General features: G+C 39.4%; 1 protein-coding gene across 6 annotated transcripts in view; it reads left to right on the forward strand.

Annotated features, from left to right (window-relative positions):
• Positions 1 to 20,536, forward strand: part of LOC128136116 (solute carrier family 12 member 2-like) — a 109,601-nt gene that overhangs the window by 64,890 nt on the left and 24,175 nt on the right. For all 6 annotated transcript variants that reach the window (XR_008233261.1, XM_052775259.1, XM_052775255.1 and 3 more), the window contains 8 exons: positions 319 to 426; positions 1,542 to 1,665; positions 2,746 to 2,847; positions 4,172 to 4,327; positions 5,446 to 5,545; positions 16,297 to 16,408; positions 19,209 to 19,349; positions 19,563 to 19,669. Coding sequence is in view for 5 of the 6 variants with exons in the window: in XM_052775259.1 (XP_052631219.1) it covers positions 319 to 426; positions 1,542 to 1,665; positions 2,746 to 2,847; positions 4,172 to 4,327; positions 5,446 to 5,545; positions 16,297 to 16,408; positions 19,209 to 19,349; positions 19,563 to 19,669 (950 nt within the window). In the remaining variant the exon portion in view is untranslated. The remainder of the gene's footprint in view (positions 1 to 318; positions 427 to 1,541; positions 1,666 to 2,745; positions 2,848 to 4,171; positions 4,328 to 5,445; positions 5,546 to 16,296; positions 16,409 to 19,208; positions 19,350 to 19,562; positions 19,670 to 20,536) is intronic.

The following is a 20,536-nucleotide window of genomic DNA, read 5'->3' on the forward strand; positions in this document are numbered from 1 at the left end:
CTTCTTTTCCAATCCTTTTATGAGCTTATGGAGACTAATGCCATAGATTCACGTGACTGGAGAATTACATGGTTGGGCTATGTATTGTGTGAAAAGCCACCTTCTCTTGTTCTGAAACTAGGATCTGCTTATCTCACCTGATTTGCCCCTTCATTCTTGTATTGGAAGAGGCATTGATATGAATGCATGATATTCAAACAGCTTTTAACTGGAGGGTACACAGTATTTTATTTTTCTGTTTGTGTAGTTAATGTTTACATCCATCTGTATAGTATACTTTGTCATGTGCTTTTAAAAAAATTTATGTCTTGCTTTCAGGTGATGAGCATGGTATCAGGATTTGCACCATTAATTTCTGCAGGTATTTTTTCAGCCACTCTTTCTTCTGCATTAGCATCCTTTGTGAGTGCACCTAAGATTTTCCAAGTAAGTATGGAAGCAAAATCATAATCTTTTAAAGAATAAGTCTAATTAAGTTTTGAATCATAATTTTGGAAGAGAACTCTGGTATATAGCGTGTTACTGTTCTTAAATATAGCTAGAACATAGTTCATCCCAAATCTTGTGGTTTTGGTTAGTTTGTTAGAGGTAAGTTGTGGCATAACTAATGTTACAGGAGTCTACAAACTCCTTTAGATGGCTTTTGTTAGAACAGGGACCAAGGATCGTATTAGCTGAAATGGTGGTTACTTTTGTCCTATTGGCCATATGTCCCAGGACATTTATACATAGTAGTCCATCTCTGCTGGTGTCCTTGTTTCTACTCTGAAGAGCAAGGAAAACATAGTCTCCAGATATTCAGATAATTGTTTTCTCTCAGCACTAAGAAATGTTTAAATTTAGTGTCAATGGAACACATACAAAGATTACATATCAGATTAGTTCCTTTCTAGAAGTAATCGTAGAAGGAAACCGCATTAAGTAAAACTTGTAGCTGTTGAATCTTAATCCTCAGATAATACGTTATGAAAATAACTCAATATGACTGTGTACCAGTTCTTGTATAAGTCACTTTACATTGATTTTGCTGGTGTTCCTGAAAGTATTTTGTTTTACCTTCTTTTTAACCCTTTAATTTCATTTTGTTTTATGAGTTCTCTTTCATTCAGTAAAACTTTAGTATCCTCTAACAATCTTCCCCAAAAGTTCAGTAAGGAGTCAAATATGGAAGGGGTTTTGTTGCAGAATATAAATGCAAGTACTGAAGCAGAGAATTAATTTTACATTGGGCAAACTTTCCAATTTTGGAGGAAACACTGTTTTGTCTCTAAAGAAAGATTCTTTGTTATTGTAAGATGCCAGCAAAATACAGTAGTCAACCACTTCAAAAAAGTGAAGCTTGTCCTTATAGGTAGAAATTACTGAAGGGTAGAATGTAAGAAATGCAAAATGCAAAGACAATTGCAAATAGAACTTGTTGGCTATAAACCTTCTTTTTGGAAGATAATGTATGTAGTGAAAGACCGCATTAGTAAGTATTAATAAGGATACATTTTTGAACAAAATGCATATTAACTTCTGAATCTTTTTTTTTTTTTTAGGCTTTGTGCAAGGACAACATTTATCCAGGATTTCTGATGTTTGCTAAAGGCTATGGGAAGAACAATGAACCGCTGAGAGGATATCTTCTAACATTCTTAATTGCTCTTGGATTCATATTAATTGGTTAGTTTTAAATTATAATAAATTTCAATATCCTTTTGTCCTTATGAAGCATACTATTCTATCTCATAAGTTGATAACAATGTCCTTTGAGGTTTAATGCTCAGTTTGATTTTAAGCCTGCATTCTAAATCTGTTTAGTTTGAGGACTCTTTTCTCCTGTCTTCTACATATAACTCTATCTAGAATTAGAATAAATCTGAACTGTAACAGTACTGCATTTTACTTAATCATCTCAGATATCTGGTCTTAGATACTGTCAATCAATGAAAATACAGCTTTAGCTTGACGTAGAGAGATGTTATACAACGTAAATGTGAAAGTTTATTTCAGATTTTTAATAATTATAAACATAACTTTGGTAAATGGCAAACTTACATGAACAGGACTTTCAAAAGTATGGTGTTCTGTTAAGCTATGAACAATAGAGATGACAGCTGATGTCACTGTTGCCAAAGGCTAGTCTAGATAGGAATACAGGTCTTTTGAATAGATGGCAAACTAATTGTGCTACGTTCACCCATGTGTCCTTATGCTAGTGCTATTAAACTTCTTTTTCCTATTTGCTCATTCATCCTTCCCCTATCTCTGTTTAAGGTAGGTATAGCCATGCTGTCTCTACTGTCTCTTAATCTTATTAGTCTCTTATTCTGTGCTGTTTGAGAATTGAGACTTTAGCTAGTTAGAGACATACTGTGTATATATTAATGCTCTGTCCACTGCTTCTGAGGTTCTTCAGAACTCAGTACATTGCTGCACTGTTTGATCAAGCCACACAGGGAAAGAAATCTCCTGAATGAATTATTTTGAGAAAGTATGTAGCACTTCAAAACAGTTGATAGCATGGAAAAACATTTATTTTTTAAAACTAAAAGTTACACTTCCTGTCTATTAGAAGGTAACTCACAGTCAGTAAATAAGAGGCTATTAAGTTAATAACTCTGTTGAACAGAAAGGACAAACTACTACTCTGTAGAGAGCATCATAAAATAAGGTTGTTTGTAGCAGATTTTTTACTCTGGAATCTATAAAGCCATTTGATGATATATTTCATAACAGCTTGCTTTGTTTTTGATTTTATAGCTGAACTGAACATCATTGCTCCAATTATCTCTAATTTCTTCTTGGCTTCATATGCCTTGATTAACTTCTCTGTATTCCACGCTTCTCTAGCAAAATCTCCAGGTAGGAACCATATTTTTGGGGTGAAAGTTTAATCTGCAATTTCTAGATGCAGAAACACATTTTATAAGGTAGTAAGTTAAATGTCTAGTTTTATTTATTTATTAAATGTCTATTTGATTTTCATTGTGCATCTGAATTGCAAGCTTAATATGGTGTATGCTTGGGTCTTCTGAAATTTTGAGGACTAAGTGATCCATGCCCAGTAAAGCTTGGGAGCTACTGATTTTGGTCATATTTGCTGAGAGAACACAAGATAATTCAATGTTTATTCAGAAACTCTCAAATGGATCTCTGATGATATCTGCCACTGTCGTATCTCCTTTCTGTGATTAAATTCCTTTAAGGACTATCACTTGAAGAATGCTTTCTTGCTAATTCAGTATCTGGAGTTCAAGACCCACCCTTTTCTCTTCTTTGGATTTATCTCTTAATATGTTTAGTCTTCCAGTGCAGAAGAAACTGGAATTGCAAGGTAGTATTGCCATATTTTTATAGCCTTTGTTTGGTGTGGGAGGCTAGTTAGAATAAAGGAAGAAGCCAAATGACAATACTTATAGAACCAATGGATCTCATGCTCAGTCCTCTATTGGTTCATGATGAAATAAATAATGTCACTAAAAGGTTCTTATCTATTGAACTGATAAATATAATTATTTTTTTCAGAGCATTTGCATAACTCAGTGTCTACATAACAGGTGTATATGTCTAATACAGTCATTAATCTTGTGTATGTTGGGGGGGGGGGGTCTTGGGGTTGTGTATTTACCTGATCTTGGATAAACTTGTGACAAATAAGGGTGTAAAACAGTGGCAATCCAGTACTTCGACATATTTGCATTCTGCTAGGATACATCTGTCCTTTTTCTTTTAATGTGAAAATTTCTAGTCATGTGGAAATGTTAAAAATACACACCTAGAACCAGTTAGTATGTGATAGAGACACTTGATAATTCCTGTTATACTACCTTCGAAAGCAAAAATCAACTGTGTAATGCAAGCTATTGCCAAAGGTTCTAGTAGCCTGTTTTAATAGATATACTGGCACAAGCATCTTCAAACTCTCTTTGAGACACACTTTTAGAGATGGAAATGTTTCTAATTTTGCCCTCTATTTAAAAAAGATGCAAATTAATATCAAATGTGTTGGAAAATTGAAAGCGTAAAAGTGTCAAAGTCCTTATTTTGTACATTACTGAAACCAATGCACATTATTATGAAATGTGATGCAGAGCACTGAGGAAGAAAGATGAACAGCTCTTACCTTCCCTTGGAGCAGTGATTAAATTGTCTTCCCCTTTTCCCTCCCCTATCCTATTTTGAGTAGGTTGGCGTCCTGCTTTCAAATACTACAATATGTGGATTTCTCTTGTTGGAGCTATTCTGTGCTGCATTGTAATGTTTGTCATTAATTGGTGGGCAGCACTTCTAACATATGTCATAGTCCTTGGACTCTATATTTATGTCACTTACAAGAAACCAGGTATGTATAGGGATTTCTTCTGGTTTTGGTGTGGGGAAGAGGGGGGTAGAGGAAGGAAAAGGTCATGTTGTTTAGAGAAAAATGAGAACTTAATTCTATTTGGATGGCTAGTTCAAAATTCTGTTTCAGACTTTCCAGTTGTAATGAAATAGAATTATGCCTGTATATTCATTGCTGTTGTCTTCCCTCCCACCCAAGTATATCAAGATCCATCCAAATCCAACATGTTTGCCCTTAGACATAAACATTTGAATGAAAGTTAGAGGGAAAGGTGCATATGAGAAGAGCTTGGGTTGCAGTGTTGAAGGCACCAGAAAAGCACGTTTTGACAGGAAATTAAAGGGGATGCTCCTGTACTCTTCTGAATTGGAAAGGGATTTGTGTAGTGTTTGTGGTTTTTTTCAATAAACCATTCCTGTAGCTATGAATAACAATTTATACACTTTCTTCCTTCCCTTTAAGAACACTATATGATTATAAGTGCAACATGGAGCAGGACTGAGCCAAAAAGTGTTCCTGAAGTTGACAATAAGGAAAAAAAAAATCCTATGCTGTGAAGATTATAAAGTACTTAAATGATAAATTAATTGTAACTAGCAAAATTAGAACATATATGGGAACAACTAGAGAGGATACTAAGAGCTTTCATTTCCTCATAAAAATAATATTCTAAAAGGAACTGCATAATCTAGTCTGTCCTCTTTATTGCATCAAAAGTTATTCATTGAAAGTATTTGACTTAGTTTAGACAATATTTTGCAAGGTTACTTTTTGCTTTGCTGTGATGTAGAATAACTAAACATCTTTTTTCCTAAATGTTAATTTTTTTAACTGAAGTTGACAGTGTTTGCAATGTTGGAAACAACTCGGTTCCTTCTCGTTTTCCTCTCTTTTTCTTCTCTTTTTCTTCTCTTTTTCCTCCTTTTTCTTCTTTATTATAAAATATCAAACTGTAACTTCTATTGGACATCTTCTACAGGAATGTTATCTTTAAATAGAATTGCCTATTTAATTGTAGGGTCTTTTAGCCAGTTGGTGTTCAACATTCATTTTGTGATCATGTAGTCTTATGTTGAACTGCTTTAAATAAAAAATTGAAACTTCAAATCTTCCCACAGATGTGAATTGGGGATCCTCAACACAAGCTTTGACTTACTTGAATGCACTACAGCATTCTATTCGTCTCTCAGGAGTGGAAGATCATGTGAAAAACTTCAGGTAACAGTTAATGATATTATTAAGGACATCGGAAATGACTTCTGCTATGTAGCCAGTAGGGTAGGGTTGTGATGTTTCCTATCATGGTTTCCATTAAATTGCCTGTTCACCTCCTATGGGTTGTAATAACTTTGAATCGCACTATCTTAGCCTCTGGGCATATCTACATTAGCATTTTATTTCTGATCAGGAGTGCACTTCAGAAGCAAGTCTGTTGATGATGCCTGTTTACTGCACTTCAGTTTGTATCATGGACTGGTGGTCTTGGGGCATGTAAATTGGATTCCTTTTTGATAAAACTGAATTGGAAGATGTGCTCCAAACTGCTAATGGGCATTCAGTCAATGTGATCAGGCTAAAACTGATCTAACCGAAAATCCCTGAAATATGTAGAATACGTATGTTGTGTCCTCAACACTAGCTGATTCACGTCAGGGGTATTCTTCTGTTGCACTGCAGTAATGACAAACAGGCTACACTAGCATTCTTTACACAACTGAAGGAGAGAACTGATTTTTTTCATTAGCCAGCATGGCTGCCCAAGAAGTGTTCTATTGAAGTAGGTAGTTGCCTATCCTATAGTATGTATGCTGCTTTTATGGAATGAGCTATTCTAGAAGAAACGTGCTTCAAAAAATTTTAACAGAAGGTGTTGATTACTTAAACCTTCCTCTAAATAGACAGACTCATAGATTGAACAGGACTTCAGCAGGTGATCTTGTCTAACCATCCACTCAATTGGCTTAGTGCAGAGACATCTGCAAAGTTAGATTCAACTTTGTTAGATCAGGTTGTTCAGGACTACATCCAATCAAGTTCTGAGTATTTCCAAGGATGGAGATTTTGCAGCTTCTCTGGGCAATCTTTCTGTCACGACCCGGGCTGGACAGATCAGGGAGTTGTGTTGAATTCGGAATTCCCTCGGGCTAAATTAAGGTGAAATGACACCAAACAATCAGTTAAACATTTTATTCATGACAGAAGCAAACTGAACTGGGGAGGAATAACAGTAGGTGGCGGGGTTTCTCACAACAGGAATTGGCATAAGACTACCTCAGTAAACCGTGTAACCCAGGGTAACCATATACATCAATTCAGGGAATAAAGAGATCCCTCCTGTTGAGTCACGAGGTTCAGAGCAGACCCCTTGCTTTCTAGACTCCTTCTCAGAGAAGGGCCTAGGGGCGGCTGGATCCACTCCTAGTTCCAGACTTGGTCAATGGTTTTATGTCTTAAAGGGATGAGGTGTAGGGATTATGGAAAAGGAAAGAGAAAGAGAGAGCAAGACGGAGAGAGAAAAGGAAGAGAGAAAGATTTCACCAGTCCTGGGTCCAGCGTTGGTTCAGTCAGCCGAGGGGTCCAGTTCTGGTGGGCTTGTGCACATGTGGGGCTTCAGTTTGTGTCCTTTTATCATCTTTGGCCCTCCTTTGGGCGGGCACTCGAACTCATTAGGCTAATTAGGTTTTATGAGCAGTTTGTGAGCCTTTGGGCTTGGGGGTCGTTTGGGGAGTAACTTCCCCTTCCCTGCATGGTGATCTTTTGCCATGCATGGTGAGCTGCCCTGCTCAGCATATCAGAACAGGGAGCTGAGCACCCTCCGCAAGTCCTTCCTGTCCTGTTGCTGATGTCCGGTGCTGATCGGCTTCTTTTCACCTGTGGTTCCTTGCTGGGCAGGGTTCATTGTTATGCAGAATTCCTCGTTAAGCAGAACTTGCCCCACCACAATGTTTGAGACATTAACTCTTTCAGTCTCTCACACTTTCCCAGTGTTAGACCACCCTCTTTTTTTTTTTTTCTTAATGTTGGAATGTCCTATGTTATATCTTCAGTTGCCCCTTGTCTTTTTTTTCTGTGCACCTCCAGAAAGAGTCTGGCTCCATCTTATCTATAGCCTCCTATTAGATAATTGAAGACAACATTGAGATTCCCTCACTTGCCTTCTTTTCTTAAGACTGAATTAATTTAGTTGTCGCCCTTCCTTTGTACATCATCTGCTCTAGCCTCCACATCTTGGTGACCCTTTGTTGTTGACTCATCACTTTTCAAATTGGGCAGTTACCTCCTACATGCTGCCCATGCCCAGCATAGGGTTAATACTATTACACTATTGACTCTTAGGAGCAAACCTCTATCATCCCTTGCATCTACAACTCTAAGAAATGTCTTATTCTGTCATAGTTATGCTCAGTGTGTTAGCAAGTGAATCTAGCTACTAAAATCTTCTGTTGTTTACAAAAGGGAATTTGCCTACTTAGAGCATAATTTAAGGAGTGAGTTTGAGGAGAGATTCTTGATATAGGTGCCATTTGCTGCCGAGGTTAAGTCCAGAATCCAGAACCTGGCAGTGATGGAGTATTTTTCAAAGAAAAGATTAATAACGTTGCCTGTCATTTGGGGAAAATACACCAGTTCTGCCCCCTAGCCTCTCTTGGAGGTGACTAAAATTTTTTTTAAAAAGTATAGGATAGGTACTCACAATGTCTGTGTTGCGTAGATACAGACAGCTGAAATAAGATGTCAGCCAATTATGATAGGCATCAGCACAACCTCAATGAATATTAGATTAAAACTATAAATTACCAATGTATTAATGAGTGATACTGAAAAGCCGGTCGAAGAAACTCTCTAAGACTCGTTTTGGAGTTTTAGAAAGCAGGCATTCTTTATTGCAGCGCTGGATGCATGGGGGATAATTCCACCTAGCGTGCATGCCACAGCTTCAGCACAAACAGGTTATATGGAGTAACTAATTACATATTAATCAGATTAGTATAGATATAGATAAAAATGATTATAACTGATTATCTTAGTACTGCCTACATCCGATCATGCGCAATGAAGAATTCATTTGAGTCGAAGGGCTGCTTTTACGACCACCGTCCCATTTGAGATTCTGTTGGCTGTCCTTGAAGTCTTTGTTCTTGTCCTTTTTCTTTGATCTTGAAGCTTAACGCAGTTTCAATCACATGTGGTCAGTTTCAACATTGTTCTCATCTAGCGTACAGGAACATCTAGTCATAAGAGCCAAGAACTGCCAAACTTGAGAGTAACTGCCTCTACTAGTTAATTGCTTGGCTATACTTTTGTCTATTGTTTCAATCATAGTGTTAGTATAAGATTTCTAATAATTATTTACCAAATCTCACTTTTACAGTCACCTAGCAGCAAACCAGTTTCCACGGCTGGTACAAAATATTAAAACCATCAGAATATTTAGACATACCATACAGAATGTATGGACATATGCTATCAATTCCCCCCTTTCTGTTGGAGGCTACTAATTCTTTTAGTAGTCTCACTTGAACATAGTGAGTGTCACAGCTCATTATAGATAGCTAAAAGCAACACAGATTATAACAATGATGATAACTACTTCTCTTGCTTTGTTGGTGGGACAAGGGAAAGCCTCAGGCCACCCAGTAAAGGTATCAACTAGAACTAGGATATATCGATATCCTTCTTTTTGAGGCAGTTATGTAAAATCAATTTGCCAATATTCTCCTGGAGAATATCCTTGCTTAGTAATTCCAAAAATGATTTTATTACTGGGTTTGGGATTATTACATATACAAATTTTACATCTACTTGTAATTGTTCAAATAATTTTTATCATATTGACGTGCGGAAAACAGACTCCACAATCGGTGAGATTGTAAAGTAGGTATGTTCATTCAGCGCTGGGCAGCACGGGGGGTAGTCCCACCAAAGTCGTGTGCGCCTGATTTGGCAGTTCACTTTAAATTTATACAGTCAAGTGTTACATATACATAGAGTTTCGCAATACGCCTATACATAGGCATTACCTATCCCCGCTTCATATTATAATTAGCTCTAGGAAGTCATTTCCATAGTCTCCTCTCAACTGCGCTTGCGCAGTGCCTCCTTATGGTGGTCGTCTGGTGGTCGTGAAGATGAAGGCTGTATGTCTTCTTCACAGTGAACTCTTAACCTTCTGTCCCTGCGCAGACTCAGTTGTCCCTTGGCATTTGTCCAAATCACAAGGTCGGTCTTGGCTGGTTCTTGGAGTCACTGCTGCTTCTTATCAGGGACTATCTCCTGTCCCAGTCAGCCTCAACAATGGAAACGTTAAACATCACTTCTCATCCCCTTGGGCCATGTCTACCTCTATTGAAACTTCTTTAATTTCATTATAAGCTAGATAATTATTAAACAATTCCTATCTACATTCATATATCTACTATATCTACTAAGGTTCCTTTGGTTCCCCGTCTCAATATCTCTACTCAAAATACACTTTTGTAAATGTTTAACAAGGTTTTCTGTTCCCCAATGTACTTTGTTATGTTCAGCTTGGGCAATTTCTCTCATTATTGTGGGTGGGACTATTATTTCACCTGTTGGTGTTACAGCCCATCCTGTTTCATTTTTATTAGCCTGCAATTTAATAATTAATTCTTCATCTTTTTCATTATGATTTGGAGCTTCTTTAGGCAAATTTACACTTTTCTCTGGAACTAGTGCTAGGATGCCTTTTTCTGCAGCCTCTTTAGCAGCTTTATTAGCCAATCGGTTACCTGTTTCAGGGACAGTCCTACCTGACTGATGTGCTTTACAGTGCATTATCGCGACTGCTGTTGGCTTTTGAATGGCTTCTAACAATTTCAGTATTTGTTCTGCATGCTGAATGGTGGTTCCTTGTGCAGATAACAGTCCTCTTTCTTTCCATATTGCTCCATGTGCATGTACTACTCCAAAAGCATACTTTGAGTCTGTCCAAATGTTGACTCGCTTTCCTTGACTTAGTTCCAGTGCTCGAGTAAGAGCTATCAATTCAGCCTTTTGGGCAGATACATTCGAAGGCAAAGCTCACGATTCAATTACCTTCTCAGTAGTGGTTGCCGCATATCCTGATAAATGTTTTCCTTCACGGATGAAACTGCTTCCATCGGTATATAGTTCCCAATCTGTTTCTTCCAGTGGTGCATCTCGGAGATCTGGTCGGCTGGAGTAGACTTCTTCAATTGTCTGCAGGCAGTCATGTTCCAGTTCTCCTTCAACTTGATCAGTTGTTAAAAACACAGCAGGGTTAACGATGGTAGTAGTTTTTAAGTAAACATCATCTTGCTCCAGCAACACCACTTGGTATTTCAGCATTCTACTAGGGGATAACCAATGCCCCCCTTTCTGTTCGAGCATAGTGATTACCATGTGGGGAACGTACACTGTAATTCTCTGTCCTAGGGTGAACTTATGAAGCTTCTTGGATCAATAGCACAGTTGCAGCGACGGATCTCAGACAACCAGGCCACCCCAGACTCACATTGTCTAATTGCTTCGAGAAGTAGGCCACAGCTCGCTGACTTGGTCCCAGATATTGGGCCGGGACACCCAGAGCTATACCTTTTCTTTCATGAGTAAAGAGTTCAAAGGTCTTTGTGAGATCTGGCAGGCCCAGGGCTGGCACCTCCATTAGAGCCTGTTTTAGTTCTTTGAAAGCAGCTTTCCTGGCATCAGTCCAATCTATAAATCCATTGTTTGAGGTTTTGAGCTGCTCGTATAAAGGTCGGACCAGCAAGCCATAATTTGCAATCCACAGGCGACACCACCCAACCATTCCCAGAAATGCTCGCAATTCTTTTAGAGTCTTAGGTTCAGGGAGATGACAAATTGCCTCTTTTCTCTCAGTTCCTAATTGTCTCTGTCCTTTCAGGATTTCAAAACCCAAATAAGTTACTTCTCTCTGGGTTATTTGGGCTTTTTCTTTTGACACTCGATATCCACTGATTCCCAAAAAGTTCAAAAGGCTAATAGTTAACTTTGTGCATTGTTCTTCTGTCTCAGCTGCAATTAACAGATCATCCACATATTGCAATAAGATTCCTTGATTATTGTCTTTCTTCCAAATCTCTAATTCTCGTGCCAATTGACTTCCAAAAATGGTAGGGCTGTTCTTAAAGCCTTGAGGCAAGACTGTCCATGTATATTGTGTTTTTCTCCCAGTCTCAGGATTTTCCCATTCAAAAGCAAAAAGCTCTTGACTATTGGGATCCAAGGGAATACAGAAAAAGGCATCTTTTAAGTCTAACACTGTGAACCATTCTTGTTTCTCTGTTAGGGTTGTTAACAAAGTATAAGGATTTGCTACTACCGGGTGAATATTTTGTACTATTCGATTTATTGCTCTGAGGTCTTGAACTAATCTGTAATCTTTTGTATTAGCCTTTTTAACAGGCAAGATTGGGGTGTTATATTTGGATTCGCATTCTTTAACAATTTGTACTTTAGAAATTTTTGTATTATCGGTACTAACCCTTTCCAACTTTCCAGTTTTAGGGGGTACTGTTTAATTCTTACCGGACTCGATACTGGCTTTAAATCAATTCTCACAGGCTCTGCTCTTTTGGATTTACCAGGAACTTCCCCAGCCCAGACGATTAGAATTACAGCATTATTTACTTCGACTGGTATGATCTTCTGCTTTCGGTAATCATCCTGTAACAACAAAGCCACTGCTTCGATATGTTTAGTTTCTGGAATTAAAATTTTAATCTCTCCATTTTAAAATTTAATTTCTGCCTCCAATTTCTCAAGTAGGTCTCTTCCTAACAGGGGTTTAGGAGAATTTGGCAAATACAGAAACTGATGAGTGACCCATTGCTTTCCTAATTTCATTGCCAAAGGTTTAAAGAAGGGTCTAGTCTCTCGTTCACCTGTCGCACCAACACCACTAATTTCCTCAGAACTTAACTCCCCCTCTAAGGTGTTTAAAACTGAAGAGGTGGCTCCAGTGTCAACTAAAATTCAATTTTCTGTTCTCCCAGGTTAGCTGTAACCAGAGGTTCTGCTGGGAGACTCCCCTCCGGTCCCCGTCAGATACTTTCACTCAACTTTCCCAAGAAAGGGGGAACTTGCTGAGGTTGCGCAGTCAGAATTGGGATCACTTGTGACCTTGTAGGTCTCAAAGGGGCATTCCCATTTCCAGTGCCCTTCTTGTTTACAGTATGCACAATGATTTGGTCCCAGGGGCTGAGTTAATCCCACTGGTGAGCCCAATCCAATTCCTCTCCCTTGTCCCATTCCTCGATCACGTCCCCTTCCTTGGAGGGTAACTCCTGTGCCTCATCCCATGCCAGCTCCTACTTCTAAAGCTGCCACTAATCTTGCATTCATTTTACTCTGTAATTCATCTCTATTTCTGTATGCCACCCAAGCAACCTCTAATAATTTTCCCCAATCTCAAGAATCTGCTCCTTGTAATTTTTGTAATTTCCTTCTGATATCATCAGAGGATTGTCCTATAAATAAAGGAGCCAATTGAGCTTTTCCTTCTTCAGACTCAGGATCCATATTAGTATAATTCTTAGCAACATCTTTTAATCTACTCAGAAATTCAGTGGGAGACTCTTTTCTATTTTGTTTAATTTCATATAATTTAGATATGTTAATTGCCTTAGGCATAGCAGTTCTAATTCCGAATAGAACCCATTTTTGATATTGATCTAGCAGTCTTCTCTGAGCCAAATTATTAGGATCCCATCTGGGATCAGTAGATGGAAAATTTTGTTCCACTGTTCCTTGTAATACTCCAGAAGCCACTTGTGCTTCTACCTGGGTTTTAGCAGCTCTCCGGATCATTGCTCTTTCTGCACTGTCAAAAAGTACATCCATTATTACTTGTATGTCTTTCCAATCAGGATCCTGAGTCTGAATCATTGTTTCAAAAGCATGGGCTGTTTGATCAGGGTTTTCTCGATAGCTCCCAGCTGCTACTTTCCAATTATTTAAATCCACAATAGAAAAGGGTACTTTAATAGTTACCACACCCTCAGTCCCAACCGCCTGACGAAGAGGAGCTTGAATAACTTCGCTCTGTTTAGCTCTTGTTCGCCCTGCGACAGGACTACTCATGGGCTCTCTTTCATCACTATTTCTGGGAGCAGTTCTAGGTGGGGCCCTTTGAGATCCAATTATCATTTCAGTATCATCCTCTCGTTCTTGCTCGTATAACTTTAAACATCTTTGCCCAATACTACATGCAGAACAGCACCTTTTGAGCTTAGTGTCACCTTTTTGTTTCCTTCTTTTTCTAAAGATCATCCCATTCACAGGCCACTTTTCCCCTTCATCAAGCTTATACAGAGGCCAGTAATGATTACGGTATTTAATCAAATCTTCTTTCCACATGTTGCCACCCAGAACACCCCCCAGCTGTTTCCAGTGTTTCAAAATACACCCCAAAGGCAATTTCTTAGGGATTTCACTTGATTGCCCTGTTCCCATTATCAATACCTTCAATATACAAAAATCAAAAATTGGAAAGTCAAATATCAGAGCCTAAGTCAAAATACCAAACAGAATCAATCAGAGATCTAAGGTCATATCCAAAATCCATAGTCAAATCCCAAAGCCTTAATCAAAGTACCAAATAGAGCAATTCTCAGAAGCCAAACCAGATGGGTATCTCTGTCTTCAACCAGCGAGACAACTACCCTTTATCAGAGAAGTACTTCTACCAGAATACCAGATTTTTAAGGATCCTTTTATATCTCTTCCTTGCTGACTTCTCTTAGTCAGGCTTACAGGGAAGAGTACCAGACCAGAATACCAGAACCAGGTTAATCAAAAGAATGGCTTTGAATAAAATTTTACCAGTGGCCTTGGCTTGTGAGCCCGGGGAACGGGGATCAAGGGTCTCCCCGAGAAATCTCGGTGCTGGCTGGAGGTCCTGCGATCCCATGTCTGTCGAGTCTCAGAAGCCTTGTCCCATCTGGGGTGCCAAAATGATACCAAAAAGCCAGTTGAAGAAACTCTCTAAGACTCATTTTGGAGTTTTAGAAAGCAGGCATTCTTTATTGCAGCGCTGCATGCACGGGGGATAGTTCCACCTAGCGTGCATGCCACAGCTTCAGCACAAACAGGTTATATGGAGTAACTAATTACATATTAATCAGATTAGTATACATATACATAAAAATTATTTTAACTGATTATCTTAGTACTGCCTACATCCGATCATGCGCAATGAAGAATTCATTTGAGTCGAAGGGCTGCTTTTACGACCACCGTCCCATTTGAGATTCTGTTGGCTGTCCTTGAAGTCTTTGTTCTTGTCCTTTTTCTTTGATCTTGAAGCTTAACGCAGTTTCAATCACATGTGGTCAGTTTCAACATTGTTCTCATCTAGCGTACAGGAACATCTAGTCATAAGAGCCAAGAACTGCCAAACTTGAGAGTAACTGCCTCTACTAGTTAATTGCTTGGCTATACTTTTGTCTATTGTTTCAATCATAGTGTTAGTATAAGATTTCTAATAATTATTTACCAAATCTCACTTTTACAGTCACCTAGCAGCAAACCAGTTTCCACGGCTGGTACAAAATATTAAAACCATCAGAATATTTAGACATACCATACAGAATGTATGGAGATATGCTATCATGAGTATTAATGAACTTTCCACTTCTGAAGAGCTGGCTGTTGTAGGCATAAACTCCAAAACTTGAAGTCTAATAATGAAATGACTGTTCTTTCTGAAATTCTAAGAATATGTGACATTAAAATCCCTCATTATTTACAAACATCCTACTATTACATCCAGTCACATTGTCAATGGGTGAAAAAACAACCTGACTTAAGAAAAAAATGAATCTGCTCTGATGCCTGGAGCACCTACTCCCTCTCCTTCTTCACTGACCTTGGTATCTGCAGGATTGTTTCTCTCACATTTGTTCTTACTCTTCTCTCTCACAGCTGCTGTGCAGTGTTTTTTACCCTTTCTTGACTATGTTATCACAAAGGTGCCACCAGCTTCACTCATTGGCTCATCTTTGGGCTGCAGTGGGTCTGCATCTGACTGCAATTGGCTCTGTCCAACATGGGGGCAGTCTCTGTTCCCTTCTCACAGAGGCCACCCCTGCAGCCCCTCCTGCTACTAAAACCTTGCCACATAAATCCAATACAATACCTTTTTGAGTTGTAAACTTCTCTAATGATTTTCCAGAGGAGGTATAGATCTCCACATAAGCCAGTTAAAAGTACACTGGCTTTAGGAGTACTTTTTTGTTACTCTTTTTAGACTGACACTGATTTCTAACCTACGGCAAAAAATGTTTTGAATTTTAGAGGTACGTACTAAAACTAACTGGTTCTAGTATGGAAAATGAACTGCAGCTGTTATAGGGATTGAGACACATGGACAAATGTCTTCTAGTGATTCTTATGGTTTAAAAGAAAAAAATCTTCTGAAATGAATGAGACTGGATACTTCAACTTCTAAAATTTATTATAAGGATCAATCAATAATGAATTAATAGATGAATAATGAATTAATAATGAATAACTTATTTCACTTTACAATTGTTTGGCTGTGCTTTCTGAATGATAGTGATAAAAGCATATGATTCCAATTCTTCTGTTGGACAGAGAAGAACCTAAGCCAGAACATGTAAAAGGATGTGACTTAAAAGATGGGGGAAGAAATTTATCCCTCTGACTTAGTCTTGTCTAAATCCTGTGTCTGATCTTTTAAAATGTGTAAATATTCAGACTTAGTGGGATTACTGAGTTTGGAACCAATTAATTAATCATAAGTATGCTGACAATTGTGAAAGAATGATCTTTTCCTAATTTAACATAATCTTCTACAAGAAGATGAGGATATTACCTCTCCTATGAGGATTACGGTCTCGTGGTCAATATTTTGGAGAGACCTCTCTTTGTAAAAAGTAAGTAAACAAAACTCCAGAGGAAATGACTTCTAACCTTTTTTCCCCCTCTCTTCACAATTCTAGACCTCAGTGCTTAATTATGACAGGTGCTCCAAACTCACGTCCAGCTTTGCTTCACCTTGTCCATGCTTTCACCAAAAATGTGGGCTTGATGATCTGTGGCCATGTACTTATGGTAAGTGTATTCTTTCTTTTTACTTTAAAGTTACCTTGACTTTTTTACAAAACTGTCATTTTCTTCAAGTGAAAGATGTTAGTTTCCTGAGAAGTGCAAAAATTGAGATTTACCGGTGGGATCCACTCATGTAGGGGTCACCACATTTGCAGTTAGGTGTGTTACACCTTTAGGGAAGCTAATATGGCAGTTAACATAAACATCAGGATGTGCTTTGCATCACTTCTTATCCACTTTTAAAGGAAAGTCTTGCAGTAGGAGTTGTGGTTTAGGATATGCATATGTATGGGATGGGAGGAAACTTAGCAAAATTAGAATCTTTGATCATTTGATACTTAAATGCTTTGGAAGATTTGTAGGAGTAAAGTGAATATTGGAATACAGTCTGGGCCTTTTTCTGTCCTTGTATCATTCAGTCTTGTGTTCTCTCATACTTTGGACAGAGCAGTCAGTCAAAATGACAGTAGTATACAGCTGCCTAAGTTAGTGTTGTCTTCCCTGAAAGAAAACACATTTTCCTTTCTGCAGTAAATGTAATTGCATTCTGTACTGGGTTTGCGTGGCAAGGTTTTGGTAGCAGGGGGGCTACAGGAGTGGCTTCTGTGAGAAGCTGCTAGAAGCTTCCCCTATGTCCTATGGAGCCAATGCCAGCCGGCTCCAAGACAGACCCGCTGCTGGCCAAGGCCGAGCCAATGAGCAACGGTGGTAGCGCCTCTGGGATAACATATGTAAGAAGGGAAAAAAGTTGCAGCAGCACAGAAACTGCAGCCAGAGAGAGGAGTGAGAATATGTGAGAGAAACAACTCTGCAGACACCAAGGTCAGTGAAGAAGGAGGGGGAGGAGGTGCTCCAGGTGCTGGAGCAGAGATTCCCCTGCAGCCTGTGGTGAAGACCATGGTGAGGCAGGCTGTTCTCCTGCAGCCCATGGAGGTTAATGGTGGAGCAGATATCCACCTGCAGCCCGTGGAGGACCCCACACCAGAGCAGGTGGATGCCTGAAGGAGGCTGTGACCCCATGGGAAGCCTGCGCCGGAGCAGGCTCCTGGCAGGACCTGTGGACCTGTGGAGAGAGTAGCCCACGCTGGAGCAGGTTTTCTGGCAGGACTTGTGACCCCGTGGGGTACCCACGCTGGAGCAGCGTCCTCCTGAAGGACTGCATGCCGTGGAAGGGACCCATGCTGGAGCAGTTCGTGAAGAACTGCAGCCCATTGGAAGGACCCACGTTGGAGAAGTTCGTGGAGGACTGTCTCCCGTGGGAGGGACCCCACGCTGGAGCAGGGGAAGAGTGTGAGGAGTCCTGCCCCTGAAGAGGATGAAGCGGCAGAGACAATGTGTGATGAACTGATCATAACCCCCATTCCCCATCCCCCTGTGCCGCTGGGGGGTTAGGTAGAGAATGCGGGAGTGAAGCTGTGCCCGTGAAGAAGGGAGGGGTGGGGGGAAGGTGTTTTAAGTTTTGGTTTTGTTTCTCATTACCCTACTCTGGTTGATTAGCAATATATTAATTTTCCCCAAGTCGAGTCTGTTTTGCCCGTGATGGTAATTGGTTGAGTGATCTCTCCCTGTCCTTATCTCGACCCATGAGCCCTTTGTTATATTTTGTCTCCCCTGTCCAGTTGAGGAGATGGAGTGATAGAGCAGCCTTGGTGGGCACCTGGCCTCCAGCCAGGGTCAACCCACCACACATTCCTATCTCAGACATGTTACCGCAAAGGCTGTGATTTATCATAAGCAAATACATGGAGACTTGATTAGCTTTGGATGAATGAGGAAACTTGGATTCTCAAAAATTGCAGCAGAAACTTGTAAATTGTGGCTTTTTTTCTTTAGTTTAAATGCAGAGTCAAATCTTAAAGGTAGCTTTCTCCAAAGCTGTAAGACTCATGGCAATACATTCAGACACAGAATGGTTGAAACCGGAATATGAAACAGACTAGAAGCAGAAATGTTTGGGACTGGTCTTAATCAAGCTGCAGATCTCAATCTTTCATCTGGATATTTTCCCAGATCATAAAATGGTAGAACATTGTAAAAATAAATAGTAATATAAAGTGATAATGCAATTTAAAATCTTGGTAATTTGAGTGGGTTTGATAGCTGTGTGGAAGCTAGCAGTCCACAGAAGAAGTGTAGGTAACTGAGTCAAATTACTGGTTTTGTAAGAAACATAAGAGACTGAGCCAGTTCTAAATCTCCCTTCATGGTAAATAGAACGCAGTGGTAGTCTTAATGTCTCAGGCAGCTGTTGCTTTTTGCTCCTCTAACCCGCTTCCACAGTCTGATCTTGGATTAGCAATGCAGACTTCATGTTGTGCTTCCATATGTTGTACTGAATCTCACCAGAAACAGTTTTCATAGAGCTCCAGTAGAGAGACTACTGTGACGAAGGCTTTCTGAAATAGCGGTAGGAGGGAGCAGTAGTAGGATTATGTATAAATGTAGGCAAAATCAATTTTAGTACAGCTTGAAACAAATAGTCCCATAAAACCTAATATTAAGTCATCTTATATCCGTGTATGTTTTGTTACAGAGCCCTTTTCTTTTAAAATTATGTTATGCTTTGGAGGACAAGCTTATGCCACAAGCTGGTGAAGTGGTTGTGCTCTGCAGGAACAAGAATGTTTAAGGTTGAGGAATCCTCATCCTAAAAATGAGAATGTGGTTCACTCTTTAAGAAGCATGTTTTGAGGTTCTTCAAGTTTGATTTGGATTCTAGCAGTGAAATAAAAAAATGTGCTTTATTACTACTGATACTCATATTTCTTGTTCCCTCTCCCCCTTCATTTCCTTCTTTTGAAAGGGTTCTCAGAGGCAAGCAGTGAAGGAACGGTTAAGTGATCTGGCCAAATATCAGCAATGGCTTATTAAAAACAAGATGAAGGCCTTCTATGCACCAGTGCATGCAGAGGATTTGAGGGATGGAGGACAGTATTTAATGCAGGTACACCTGTCTCCTCTGGTTTTTTTTAATGGAAGTGGTGAGGATGAACATAAAAAAATTAAATGTTTTTATACTTGCATGTTGAAGTATTTTCATTATGCAAAATTTTCCTAATACTTTTAAAAATACTTGTATGCTTAAAAAAAAAAAAAAGGGAAACCCTTTAGTTGCTTCAGTAACTTAGTTTTAAAAAATAATTTGTGTTCTCCTTAGGCTGCTGGTCTGGGTAGAATGAGACCTAACACCCTTGTTCTTGGATTTAAGAGAAACTGGAGACAAGCTGACATTAGAGATGTTGAGACCTATATAAATTTACTCCAGTAAGTAGAAAATGCAGAAATGTGGATAACTCTTACTAGCAAATGAACTGAAATGAAACATAAGTCAAAGAATTTTTACCTCAAAAAGATTAGTTACACAAGCTTTCTTCTACATGCTTTCAGATGCTTTCCAATTTTCCACATTGCTGATCCAACAATCTTCAATACAGTATTTTTTCTGATATGGAAATTAATAATCAGCTGTTTTACAGTTTGAACAGGTTAAATTTCTATTTAATAACCCTTTCTGCATATAGACAGCATTGTGGCAGTGGTCTGAGATTTAAATAAGAGTTACAGTCTTTGGAGATTAAGTCTAGAAAATGAATCAACTCATGCTAAATTTTCATTTTCCAGTTAAACCTTGTGCTATAATAAGTAGAATATTGTATTGGGTTTGCGTGGCAAGGTTTTGGTAGCGGGGAGGCTACAGGGGTGGCTTCTGTGAGAAGCTGCTAGAAGCTTCCCCTATGTCCTATGGAGCCAATGCCAGCCGGCTCCAAGACAGACCCGCCGCTGGCCAAGGCCGAGCCAATGAGCAACGGTGGTAGCGCCTCTGGGATAACACATGTAAGAAGGGAAAAAGTTGCAGCAGCACAGAAACTGCAGCTAGAGAGAGGAGTGAGAATATGTGAGAGAAACAACTCTGCAGACACCAAGGTCAGTGAAGAAGGAGGGGGAGGAGGTGCTCCAGGTGCTGGAGCAGAGATTCCCCTGCAGCCTGTGGTGAAGACCATGGTGAGGCAGGCTGTTCTCCTGCAGCCCATGGAGGTTAATGGTTGTCGTGGTTTAACCCCAGCCAGCAACTAAACACCACGCAGCCGCTCACTCACTCCCCCCCACCCAGTGGGATGGGGGAGAAAATCG

Source organism: Harpia harpyja, chromosome W (assembly GCF_026419915.1).
Source record: "Harpia harpyja isolate bHarHar1 chromosome W, bHarHar1 primary haplotype, whole genome shotgun sequence".
Lineage (NCBI taxonomy): Eukaryota > Metazoa > Chordata > Aves > Accipitriformes > Accipitridae > Harpia > Harpia harpyja.